Source organism: Colias croceus, chromosome 23 (assembly GCF_905220415.1).
Source record: "Colias croceus chromosome 23, ilColCroc2.1".
NCBI lineage: Eukaryota > Metazoa > Arthropoda > Insecta > Lepidoptera > Pieridae > Colias > Colias croceus.
In genome coordinates, this window is record NC_059559.1 from 1,764,420 (window position 1) to 1,778,816 (window position 14,397).

The following is a 14,397-nucleotide window of genomic DNA, read 5'->3' on the forward strand; positions in this document are numbered from 1 at the left end:
TAATATTAGTAACTACTGATAAGTACTTCTATTCTGATAACATAACTCTAACGAGTTTGTTCGTTTGAACGCGCTTATCTGAGAAACTATGAGCCCGATTTGAATAAGTAATTCTTACGGTGTTAGATAGCCCATTTATTTTTTATTTATTAATAACGCTAAGACCAACAGGAGCGGAGCCGCGTGGATGAAACCGCGAAGCGCAGCTACCAAAGTAATAGGCAAAAAATTGCGACTAAAAATCGCATTAACGCGAACCGCGACCTCAGTCTAGGCCACAGAGTAGACTAGGTTTAAAAATACTCAGTCCGACATTAAAAATTCAGTACACCGCTGACTGTGTTAGAGTAAAGACGTGTTAAAATGGCTAACGTACCTCTCGTCGTGTTGAACAATGGACATACCTGCCCCATCATCGGCTTGGGGACATGGAAGGTAAGGTTATTTAAGAAGCTATTACTTCATATCTTATTACATAACGTTGGACGTTCTTACTCATGAATTGTTGGAGTATGAACATAATAATGATAGATGTGGATATGGAATTAATTCATGCCGGCTTTTGCCGGGTTCTATGTTATTTTGATGTATGTTTGTCTATTTCTCTGACTGATCTCAAAATTCTTTAAAATTTTTATAATAACTGTATTACCTCTGAGAATTCGAAGTTTGGACACAATCTAGTATTTCTATAGCTTATGTGTTAATCCGGTTTATAAGCTACAAGGAACACAGCCAAGTTTCATCAAAATCAGTTCAGCATTTATATCGATATGGATTGGATGGATAACAAGCATGTAAATTATTTTAGGCTTTAGCTTAAATAGGTATTTTATTATTATATTGCAAATATTTTATAAATATCCTGAACGTCCCAAATTTTATATGTAACGTACTTATTACATATACAATCGATTTTCGTAAAAAGATATTCTTTTTTTATTATTATATTTTAAAAAAATATTATCATATAGTTAGGAATATTTTACAATATCAATATACTTAATTATTACCTAGTCATTAGCGGTAAATATAATATTATGTAGTTGTGTACCTACTTAACTACTTAGTTACCTACCTAGACAGTATTTTAATTTTATTAAATGAAGGTGAAATGAAGGCCTTTTTTTTTTGAGTGGGGAAATCTTGCATAGATACCCACGGCCTCCGGGATTAAATGAAGGCCTAATAAAAGCTATATACCTAACTTATTTACTTTAAAAACTATATTAAACTAGCGGTCCGCCCCGGCTTCGCCCGTGGTACATATTCACGTTTTCTCTACATAAAAACCATCCTCGAACTTCAAGGAATATTATAAAAAAAAAATTAACGAAATTCTCAAGTTATGCGCTTACCAACACATTTTGGGATTCATTTTTATATTATAGTTATACTTTTAATTCATATTTAATAATATAAGTTTAATGTTTCTAAATACAAATAAAGAAAATACATTTACAATAGGTAGGTACTTAACTACCGTAAGTAGATATATAAATTAAAATATTAAAATATTTTTTTATTAATTAAGTACTTGACAGAAATTTAATTCGATAGTTAATTGTACCTTATTACCATCAATCCACATTATGATTTTATTTTTTATTTTTTTTGAATTTTTCCAAAAAAATAACTAGGTAAAAGCCAATCTATTTAGTCATTATTAGCACTGCGGTAATATGACATTGAGAAAGCGTTAATTTTATGAATTGTCTATCTAATATTTATTTTTTTAATACACGGAAACCTGAAAAGTCAATTTAGTCCATTTTTCGAGATTATGCAAGCTGTGTTTGGAGTGGTTTGGAGTTATATTTCTACACTAGACAACTCGTATAGTATATCGTACCCACAGATCGTACCTATATATTTTGACTATAAAGTTATCGACACTGGTCATAAAGAGACAACGAAAAAACTTAAATGGTTAAAAAAATAAAATGACACCGAATAAATACAAATTGGCGGATCGTAGGCGACAAATTTGCGCCAAAATAACTTAGATATTTTAAAAAAATTTCAGGAAACTCGATCGAATTTTTATACTTATAGCAATATGTGGCAATCTTGTGACAATATATTTTATGATTTTATCTTTATGACATTTTTCAGAAAAAAATACTAATCTAGTTATGGTTATCACTTAAAACGACCTTGAACTAGGAAATCCTTTGGGAAGGTCATATAGGCCATTACTTTTGTTGAATAGTGTCAACAAAACATAATATCGATTATTCCATTACAATATACCTACCTTCAAGCAACTTGTTTATGGGCTCACAAGTGACAAGACTTTTTTATCTACACTTCGTACTACTTGTATACGTAGTATATTATTATTAGTCTGTGCTACTAGATATTAACATCTTTCCTAATATTAATAAGCTGAACATTTTTTTGGTTTTACCGATATAAATTTTGTGTAGTTCCAAGAATCGACCAACATATCTTGTTCATACTAATACATGTTCAACATAAACAATGTTATTCTAAAATCTAAATTAAAAGGTTAATTTAGCTCTCCGGGAGTGGCACGTAGAAATGTGAAAAGGCTAATTAGACAGAATTTACATCAGTTTTCCGCTTACGATAATTGAATCATGCCATCTCGCTTCGACGCCTAATCGTGCTCGTCCTCGTACGTTACTGCGCCGTTTTTTAAATCGAATGTTGTGTTAGTATCATTGCCTCTAAATGATAAGAGTAAAGCCCGCTACTCACATTCCTGCAGCAGGGGCAATATTGGAATTGCACCCAGGCAAGCAGGGGCAATTTAGAGAGCAACTGAAATTGCTCCGACCACCCGCGCCGTGCATCCGAGATTATTCCAATTTTGCCCCTGCGGCTGGTACGAGAGTCGCCAGCTTTAAGGCATTTGTGGGGTCAGCTAGTAACAATATTATTCTGTTTTCAGTCAAAGCCAGGTGAAGTCACACAGGCTGTAAAGGATGCCATAGACATCGGGTATAGACACATAGACTGCGCTCATATCTATGGTAATGAAAAAGAAGTGGGGGAGGCGCTAAAAGTAAAGATGGAAGAAGGAAAGATTAAAAGGTAGTTAAGCTATAAATTTAAAAGTGAAACTTTTAAGCGCATTGAGAGTGAAATTTCAAGGTCGCGTCATTGAAAGACCGTCACATCATGGAGTAAGGCGACAATTTTGGTATCTTTGAATCTTGCCAAATAAGTTTCACTTCTGACACGTGTGCTCGGCACAGACACACTGTTTTATATTTTTAAACATTTCACTATGATTTTAACATGCAATACAAAAAATATATTTTTAAAATAAGATACAGGACAGAACGCGGCCTTATCACTATATCTACTATACTATACTAATTATTATAAAGCTGCAGAGTTTGTTAGTTTGAATGCGCTAATCTCAGGAACTACTGATCCGAAAAATTCTTTCGGTTTTAGATAGCCCATCTATCGATAAAGGCTATATGCTATATATGATATATCATTACGCTAAGACCAACAGGAGCGGAGCCATGCGGTTGAAACCGCAGGGCACAGCTAGACAATAAAATCTTAGACAATAATATCAATACTGCAATCACTTACCCCATCACCTACCCACCCACACCCATTAAAGAAATCTGAACTGGGTCAGCATGTTTTTTATTTATTCAAGTTTTATTGATTCCTAATGCGCAGTGTATATCGCACATCTATCTGTTTATAGGTAAGTCACTAAATAGTATAAAACAAAGTCGCTTTCTCTGTCCCTAAGTCCCTTTGTATGCTTAAATCTTTTAAACTACGCAACGGATTTTGATGCGCTTTTTTAATAAATAGAGTGATTCAAGAGGAAGGTTTTAATATATAATTTATTAGGTTTTAGACAAAGCGGGCGAAGCCGCGGGCGGTAAGCTAGTATAAAATAAAAAAGAAATTCATGTGTTACTTACACCACATAACATAGGTAACTAAAGATAAACGGATAATAAATTTATCTCTGGTTGGCAGGTTACGAATGTTAGAATCAATTAGTTTTTCCTGTTCTGTGGTTAGAATACTAATTATTAAAAAACTATAAGGACTCGGGGGCAAAGAGGCTTTACAATCCTACTAATATTATAAATGCGAAAGTTTGTGAGGATGTGTGTACGTTTGTTACTATTTCACGCAAATACTACTGAACCGATTACAATGAAATTTAACACACATATAGAGGGTAACTTGGATTAACACATAGGAGAGGTTTTATCCCGGAAATCCCACGGGAACGGGAACTATGCTGGTTTTTCTTAAAAAACGGGGGTGAAGCCGCGGAAAGCTAAAAAAAATGCGTGAAAAATATTTGCACACGAATTAACGCTTAGACTATAAAAAGAAAAGTCAGTAAATTCAGTCCAGTACTTGCCGAGTTAAATCATAACAAACAAATAAAAACTAAGCCGTTAAAATATTAATTAAAATTAATTTTGTTTAACATACAAGTAGTCATTTAGTAGGTAATGGCTTCTCTTATCTTGTTAAACAGTTGAACAATCTGAATTTTTATTGAAAAAATCAGTTCTGAGATAAGTATTTAAATCTAGATATCGACTCTCGCTATAACAATTTGTTTGTTTGAAAGCGCGAATCTCAGGAAATACTGTGTACTATAGGCAGTAGCCTACAGTACTCATTTCACGTCGGTACGTATCCGGTGGTAGTAACCACGAGCGAAGCCGGGTCAGTCCGCTAGTTAAAATTAAAATAGTAAGATCGTAGGCTATCTGCCATGTACATTTTGTGTCGGGACAGAGTAGCCTTATTTTAAATTCATATCATTACTTCTGATATAAAAATCTTATCTAAACTATAAACAATTTGATCACATTAGCGACCATGATACAAATTTTCAACATGGCTGACCTTGCAATCAAGGTCTGTAAAAAACCTGTTAAATCTTCCTACCAGTGATTCATTTGTTATCTATACTAATATCAATTACAATAGTGCTAATATTATAAAGGCTGAAGAGTTTGTTTGTTTGTTTGAACGCGCTAATCTCGGGAACAACTGGTCCGATTTGAAAAATTCTTTCGGTGTTAGATAGCCCATTTATCGAGGAAGGTATATATCATCACGCTACGACCAACAGGAGCGGAGCCACGGGGATGAAACCGCGCGGAGCAGCTAGTCTACTATATAAAAATAAGTCAGATTTTCCTTCCTGACGCTATAACTCCAGAACACACCAACCGATTTCCACGGTTTTGCATTCTTTGGAAAGGTCTCGGGCTCTGTGAGGTTTATAGCAAAGAAAAGGTGTCTCTGGTGGCGAAACGGAGTTCGCCCGGTTTGCTAGTTACCTACTCATGAAATCATGACAATTCTCCCATCAGTGTTCGGAAGCACACTTTTAAAATTTGGATTAAACACGTAGATTTCTTTCTTTTCTAAATATCTTTAACTAGCTGCTCCGCGCGGTTTCACCCGCGTGGCTCCGCGTTAGTCTTAGCGTGATGATACCTACTATAAAATATAGCATTCCTCAATGAATGGGCTATCTAATACCGAAATAATTTTTCAAATCGGACCAGTAGTTCCTGAGACTAGCGCGTTCAAACGAACAAACTCTTCAGCTTTACAATATTAGTATGGATGAACAGAATTTGACCTGTGAGTTGTGACATTTTTCAACCGACTTCAAAAAGGAAAAGGTTCCCAATTCGAGTAGGGATATTTTTTTGTTATTTGAAAGCTGATGCCGCTTAAATTTGGTACAGTATTGACGATTTGAAATCAGTTTAGTTTTTGTTAAAAATAAATATCCTACTAATATTATAAATGCGAAAGTTTGTGAGGATGTGTGTGTGTATGTTTGTTACTCTTTCACGCAAATACTACTGAACCGATTATAATGAAATTTAGCACACATAATATAGAGGGTAACTTGGATTAACACATAGGTTTTTCCCCGGAAATCCCACGGGAACGGTAACTATGCGGGTTTTCCTTTTAAAACGCGGGCGAAGCCGCGGGCGGGAATCTAGTATCTCTATATTTCTGTATATAGTAATTAAAATGTGAAACGAATAATATTGAATATCTGTATTGTATTCATTATTTGCACATTAAGTAAATAATACAGGACAATTATTATAAATTAATGTTAAATAATATAATATTGCGTATTTAATTATTCATTATACAGAGAAACAATGGCTTTTTTAAACTACATAATATAATACATCGTTAACGTGTATGAGCTTTATATAAGACTAGCTTTCCACCCGCGGCTTCGCCCGCGCAGTCAAAGAAAAACCCGCATAGTACCCGTTTCCGTGGGATTTCCGGGATAAAACCTATCCTATGTCCTTTCTCGGGTATCAAAATATCTCTATACTTACCAAATTTCATGCAAATTGGTTCAGTAACAGAGTTGCGTGATTGAGTAACAGACAGAAAGACAGAGTTACTTTCGCATTTTTAATATTAGTAAGTATGGATGTCTGCAATCATTTATCCATCTAGATACACATAAATGGAATCTTCAAATGTGTTGAGAAGCGACAATCTGTACAAGGCTTCGAGGCTGCTCGATATTTCGGCTTTTCTTGCTATAAAATGCGATTATTGAATGCGATTATAAAATGCGATGATTGAATTTTAATTTCTACCTCTAAATTGTTATTATAATTCATTTTTATTTATAACTAGCTTCCGCCCGCGACTCCGTCCGCGCGGAAAAATTAAGATTTTTTTTTCTACGTATTTTTCCGGGATAAAAAGTATCCTATTTTATGCCCAGGATAATAAGGTATAATAATTATACCAAGTTTCATCGAAATCGAACCGTTACTTTTCACGTGATGCCTGAACATACAGACAGACAGACAGACAGACAGACAAAAAATTTTTTAATCACACATTTGGGCTTGGTATCGATCCAGTAACACCCCCTGCTATTTATTTTTTCAATATTTTCAATGTACAGAATTGACCCTTCTACAGATTTATTATATGTATAGACTAGCTTACCGCCCGCGGCTTCGCCCGCTTTGTGTAAAACCTAATAAATTATATACTAAAACCTTCTTCTTGAATCACTCTTTAAAAAAAAACCGCATCCAGATCCGTTGCGTAGTTTATAAAGGGACATAGGGTCAGAGAAAGCGACTTCGTTTTATAGTTACTAGGTACCTTTATTAACTTTAACTATTATAATTATTATTGTTTATTTTATTTTTCTGTTGATTGCACGAATTTATTGGGTTGCATTGTTTCGATTTAATTTTGATCTTTGTTTGTAATGTGCTGTATTGTTATTTGTTAATTATTTTTGGATGATTTTATTAATGTAATGTAATGCGTTGTATTGTGCCGATATTGCTTTGTTGTGAGTTATGTTTTTATTTATTTTTTAGTACCTACTTATTTGCGATTTATTACAGTTTAAATTGCATGTAATTTTTTTTTTGACTTTATTTAAATTTTTACTGATAATATCTTCGTGTCCGTGTTATTATAGTAAATGGAAGACACAGGCTCCTGAAAAACAGTTCTTAATATAAGAGCCTGAGTCACTTTGTTTTGTTTTTTTTTGTGAAAATAAATGATTTATTTATTTATTTATTTTCGTCATACTTTTTTCCGCCATATTTTTCATCATATAAATTATCTTTTTACGGTGAACGTAGTTAAAAAGTCTTCAATTTCTAAATATTTCTAATCGTAAAATAAAACATAAGAAACATTCGTATAGATGTATACCTAGGTATTATTTTTACATTTTTTTTTATCTGTGAAGGATTACATTTATAACTCTAAACGTGATGTAAACCTTATAAATAACCGTCTAATCAGAACATTCGCTTTTGTTAAAAGTTTTTTAATTAATGTATGTAACATTACGTATTTACTTTTTCCAGAGAAGACATCTTCATCACATCAAAACTCTGGTGCACGTACCATCGCCCGGACCTCGTGGAAGGAGCAATAAAGACCACACTCGCTAACCTCGGGTTGGACTATTTGGACTTATACCTCATGCATTGGCCACAGGCTTTCAAAGTATGTATAGAATTTTAATCATTTGTTTTCGTAACAAATATTTGTAGTCCCAATTTTTTAATGGTTATGAGTTATTCTGTTTGCTTTTTTCGTATTTACAGTAGGTACATATATAGTTCAGGATACATCGCCCATTTTTGCAAGTGACTAATATCAAGCTAATTTTCGGTTTGTAGCTTTATTTTGATGAGACGCCCAATAATTTCGTGTACGAAAGTCTCGATTGTGGTAGCTAACAGAGATAACAAGGATAAAAATTTTTGATTTGATGGTTCTCAAATATTTATTACTAGCTGAATTTTTTTTTTGTTCAATCTCAAGATAATTACCTAAATTATTCGAAAAAATATTTGTCCTACAAGACCTATGGTTGGTTCAAAGAGTCCCCCTTTCCAAAGTGTATCGATAACGAGGTCATCATAAATGATTACTAACAAGCTGATTTTTTTGTTTTCATTTAGTTAATGTTTATATAATTCAACAGACATATTGTCCTACAAATTGCGTAATAAATATTTGAGAACCATCAAATCAAAAAATTTTATCCTTGTTATCTCTGTTAGCTACCACAATCGAGAGTTTCGTACACGAAATTATTCGGTGTCTCATCAAAATAAAGCTACAAACGGAAAATCAGCTTGATAGTAGTCACTTGCAAAAATGGGCGATGTATCCTGAACTAATAGAATAAAACGCGGGAAATGCTTTTTACTTTTGCAAATATTTTGCAACAAAAGAACTAATTTTTTGAATCATTTATTTTCTTACCAGCCAGTGCTTATTACAATCATGTGTTTTTAATTAAATTATGTTTCCTTTTAAACGCTATAACGATACGCTAGAAGGCGTTAAAATCGGTCCGAATAATTTTATTGCATTACAATTGATAGAAATTATCGTTGTTATGTCTCATATTCAAAATCAAAATCAAAATCAAAATCAAAAATATTTATTCGTTAACAAATATGTTTACAATTATATCAGTCATTGAGACATCCTTTTAAGCATTTATAAGCTTGTGGTAGAATATCTCGCTCTTCCTAGAGTACATTACCATTTATTGTTACACGAATAACATTTCCTTAATAAAGTAAAAAGTGATATAAAGATAAATGGGTATGTAAAAACTATTCAGATATACTTTATGGAACAGAACAGGTGTGTATCTTTCTGTATGTGTGTGTGTGTGTGCGTGTGTGTGTAATGTGTATATATTATATATGTTGCTTTATTTAAAAAAATATTTAATTTAATTTTAATAATTCCTCTATATCCTCATAATTTTTATATTTTAACCATTTAATGAGTTGTAATTTACACTCCTTCGCTGTTTTAGGATATACATTTATGTCTATTTTGGTCTTTTTCTAGTCTTTCTAACAAAAAAAAATTGGTTGTCTGTAAAGTCGGTTTACTGACGATAGCTAAACGTGACAACAATTGTGCTTCTTTGTCGCTCGTTCCGCGCTCTCGCTTGCACTTCAAGCCTCACGGAACTGTGACGGAACGCCTCAGAGCGCGAGGTAACGCCGCATGAGTCATGTTTTTTCGTGCGTGCAGCCGGCTCTATCGAATTATAAGACGTTGTCACGTCAAAAAGTTTCTTACCGATTAAGCTTCTTGGATTTTTCTGTGTACAAACCACATTCCAAATTTGAAATCATATAAAAAAAAAACTCTTCATGACATGATGATAACACGTATGCTTTTTATAACAAGCCAGTGATCAATTTTACGAAAAAAATATTTTATATAATTCGGTCCCCCCAAACGCTTCCAGGAAGGCGGCGAAGAATTCCCCCTAGATGAAAACAACAAAGTGATCCCGTCTCCCGTTGACTTTATAGACACTTACAAAGCTATGGAGAGTCTTGTAGACAAAGGTCTAACAAGAAGCATTGGGATCTCTAACTTCAATAAGAAGCAGATAGATAGAGTGATGGAAGCTGCGAGAATCAAGCCCGCTGTTAATCAGGTGAGATTTTTTTAACTTCCATTTTGGAAATACGTATAATTTATCGTTTGAAATTTATCTTTAAAGATTAAAACAATGTATTATTTAATCTGACAATATAATGAAGAAAGATAAAAAAAAAATCTCTCGAAGTTCAATTTTTTAAAACTTACTGGCCCTAGCATGAAATAAAACAAGAAAATTCCATTTTTTTAATATCAATATATGTATTTGTCGCATATAACAATTAACTACATGCCTAGGCAAATTAAAGAATTAAACCTGAATCTATCAATTAATTACTTACCTACAAAAAAAATTATCCAAAAAAAATGTATCTTTTTTATTAAAATTTCAGATCGAAGTGCATCCCTATCTAAACCAAACCAAACTATTCGAGCACTGCAAGTCCCACGGTATTGCTGTAACAGCGTATTCGCCACTAGGGTCCCCAGACAGGCCCTGGGCGAAGCCCGGGGACCCTACGCTCATGGAGGACCAGCGGCTGAAGACAATTGCTGAAAGATATAGTAAGACTGTGCCGCAGATACTGATCAGGTATGTTTTGGTTATGGTTTTTGCTCAAAATATCAAAAACCCACGTGCATGAGGAGTTTTGCTTCTATGACACATTATTATTTATAACTTTAGCTTTACTGTAACAATGGATTATTTAACCATAAACAATATATATTACTAATAATAAGATTTAAAAAAAGTTAAACTGCCTCCGAGCATCAGTGCGTACGTCAGTCGCGCTTGTCATATGTATGGAAATACGCGTGCGTGTATGTTCGGTCTACTTGTCGGTCTAACTATGAACGGTTTTATGAATTTCCACACATATGACAAGCGCGACTGACGTACGCACTGATGGTCGGTAAAGCTCTGCAACCAGCCTAAATAATTCCAACAAATGTTTCAATTTTCATTAACTTTTTGCGTTAAAATGGAACCATAGACACCATTTAAAACCACAGACTATAGATTAGACTATAGATTAGACTATTAACCACAGGCCAACATATTTCCAGATACGCCATAGACAGATCAATGATTGTCATTCCCAAGTCGGTCACCAAGAGTCGCATAGAGCAGAACTTCGACGTTTTCAACTTCCAGCTGTCGCCTGAAGACCTGGAGCTTATTGGCAGTTTGGAATGCAATGGCCGACTGTGTATGATGGGAGAGTAAGTTTATTTAAAAAAAAATCAATTAATGAAGTTGCTTTTCGCGTTGAGAGTAAAATTACAAGGTACAATCATGTCAATACTCTCACGTCATAGAGTAAGGCGACGATTTTGGTTAGGTACCTTTGAACACATGTGCTCGGCACGCACGCTCATTTTTAAGCTGACTTAAAAAAGGTGGTTCTCGATTCGACTGTTTTATTTATTATTTATTATTATTTAAATACCTTATTGTACTGCCAACAAAAAATTACAAAAAGAAAACTTATACTAAAAGAAGACACAGCACAGATGACGGCCTTATCATTTATAAGTGATTTCTTCCATTTTTTTTGGATTTGTTATCTCTGAACTTTTGACTGAACCGATTTTAATGATTTGAAAGTTATTTAGTTTTTTATATTAAAGAAAATTTAGAGAGCGGACAAACGAGCCGATCTTCTGATTGATCACAATAGTTAATGATCTAAGGTTTGATCGATTTCCACATTTAAAACTTGAAAGGATTTTTACATTAAAAATCTATTTAACTATATTAGATTTGATAGGATTTTTTTATTTAATAAAGATTCGTAAATTGATTACCGAAGTGAATTTAAAACTAAATACCATAAATCTCGATATCTCCCGCGATTTTTGTAGTGGTTGTGTTACCATTTCTAAATATGTAATAATTTTTTTCAGTGACCACCACCCGGATTACCCATTCCACGATGAATATTAATTCAACATCATTGAAGATATTTTCTAAAATTAGTGCAATTAATTTCAGCCGTTTTATTTAAGTAATACAATTAACAGTTAAATATAATTATTTCTAGACTACTTACGTATCTGTAATAAAAATATTTTGTTTACAAATCCTAGATTCAAATGCCATATTAATAAGCATTTATGTAGAAAAAATAAAACTTGTACAATGTACATGCAGCTTAATTCAATCAAAATGTCTATGGAATGTCTTTGGTTGTAATTTTTGCACCAAAATTGTGTTTTTGAAAAATTCTTGTTTATGCACTGTTACTCGCAATAAGCACAATGTCTTGAATAAACCATAAACAATACTTTATTGTCGTTTTATTTATAACTAGCTGCGCTCCGCGGTTTCACCTCCTCTCCTCTCCTTTTGGTCTTAGCGTGATGATATATTATATAGCCTTATAGCCTACCTCGATGAATGGGCTATCTAACATCGAAATAATTTTTCAAATCGGACCAGTAGTAGTTCCTGAGATTAGCGCGTTCAAACAAACAAACAAACATACAAACAAACTCTTCAGTTTTATAATAGTAGTATAGATTATAGTATAGTATAGATCTGTTCGATTTCCGAAGATTTTCCGAAAATGTATGAATAGTGAAGTAGCCTTGAAAGAGGATACTACAACACGGTTTAAAAACTAATTCTAAATGGTATTTTAATTAAATTTTTGGAATCAATGACAATCACCTATATTAGGAAATCGATATCGAGGGACAGTTGGAACCGAACTTTTTAAAATATTTTCATTCAAATTAGCAATTATACAGGGTTAGTTTTCAATGACCGGCCAAATTTTCAGAAATGGTTCAGAATCGATAACATTTTAGATCTAATGAAAAAAAAACGTTTATTTTTAAATTAGATTTCATTCCTGTCCGCCACTAAAAAGCGAACGTGTGGACATTACAAAAGCACAATTCAGTTCAACAACCTAGATAGGTAGAAGTTAGCACACACATAAATTTGGCGATGCGCGCACGCACACAAGTGCAATGATTATCGCGTGTTTACGATTTAGGAAATTTTTAAGACATTTTCAAATGAATGCTATTATTTTTTTTTTATTCGACAATAATATTTCAAATGTACCTTTGGTTTAATATCTAGATCTTAATTTAAAATTTTGGCTGGTCATTGAAAACTAACCCTGTATTTTAAAATCGCATTCACACGAAAGACAACAATTTGAAAATTATAACACGTTATTTATAATACATTTTGAAGACTTTATTATTAAACATCACAATTATTAATTAATCGTCATCTATGTTAAAAGAAAACCGTTGTCAGCAACATATTCCGAGCCAGTAATTCCAACAGCCTTGTCACTGGCCAAAAACAGAATAAGACGAGCAATCTCTATTGGATCAGATACTCTCTGAAGCGGCATATTAACCCCCATGTCTTCAAATTTGTATGACGTAACTCCACTGTTCACTAGGAAATCAGTTTTAACAGGTCCTGGGCTCACCGTGTTCACTCTTATACCTTTGCTTGCTAGTTCCAAAGCCGCACAGCGTGTAAAATGGTTTAAACCGGCTTTGGAAATATAGTACGGAGTTTTAGAAGCTTGTTTCGGCACCAATGTTCCACCGACACTCGAAATGTTTATTAATATGTTTCCTTTGGTTTTAATTAAATGAGGTGTTGCTAAAGCTGTAACGTTGATATGCGCTCGGAGGTTTATTTTGATGGTTTCATCGTAAGCTTCCAAGATGTTACCGTCTAAAATTGATCCGTATTTAGCTAGCCCGGCGTTGTTCACTAAGACATCAAGCTGGCCGTATTCGTCAATGACTTTTTGTACCATGCGTTTTGCTTCGTCATCGTTAGCAATGTCTGCAATAATGAGCAGAGGTTTGGAGCCAAGTTTTTCACAATTATCGGAAACTGTTTGTAATTTTTCTTCATTTCTGCCGACGATGGCTACTTTAGCGCCTTCTTTAGTGAATTCTATGGCTGTAGCTGCGCCGATTCCGGAGCTTGCTCCAGTAACTAAGACGACTTTGTTTTTAAAACTCATTGTGTGACTGCAAATGAGCAACTGTGTGATAACTATGACTGCATATTTTCTCTCGCTGCTGTGATAAGTTATATTTATTATGTTTGCTGATAAGATACACACTTCAAACTCGAGTAAGTATGTGATGCTTGGAGATTATGTGTGATTTAAGATATTATTTATGTAAATATTGATTCACCGTACTGAGAAAATTTTGTGTTTTGTTAAAAAAAAAAAAAAACATTTAAAAGTACTTAATTAAATAAATTATATGTAGTCAAATTAGGTAGTTAAGTGGATGTGGAACGAAAGCGCTTATCATTAACTATCTATCCGCCCGTGGCTTCGCCCGCTTTGTCTAAAATCTAATAAAATGTATACTAACTATACCTTCCTCTCGAATCAAATTCTCTTGCGTAGTTTTAAAGATTTAAGCATACAAAGGGATATAGGGACAGAGAAAGCGACT

The 14,397-nt window shown here is 33.6% G+C and overlaps 2 protein-coding genes across 2 annotated transcripts; one reads left to right on the plus strand and one right to left on the minus strand.

The window, feature by feature from the left end:
* The first annotated feature begins 311 nt into the window (after positions 1-311).
* On the plus strand, positions 312-12,227 carry LOC123702437 (aldo-keto reductase family 1 member B1-like). Its single transcript, XM_045650184.1, has 7 exons — positions 312-435; positions 2,918-3,060; positions 7,878-8,019; positions 9,800-9,994; positions 10,332-10,531; positions 11,008-11,163; positions 11,848-12,227. Exons 1-7 carry the CDS (start codon positions 364-366, stop codon positions 11,885-11,887), a joined length of 948 nt encoding a protein of 315 aa, XP_045506140.1. The 5' UTR covers positions 312-363; the 3' UTR covers positions 11,888-12,227.
* A 907-nt stretch (positions 12,228-13,134) lies between these two features.
* Positions 13,135-13,978, minus strand: LOC123702341 (3-oxoacyl-[acyl-carrier-protein] reductase FabG-like). The gene has a single exon (XM_045650060.1). It carries the CDS (start codon positions 13,947-13,949, stop codon positions 13,191-13,193), a length of 759 nt encoding a protein of 252 aa, XP_045506016.1. The 5' UTR covers positions 13,950-13,978; the 3' UTR covers positions 13,135-13,190.
* Positions 13,979-14,397: the final 419 nt, after the last annotated feature.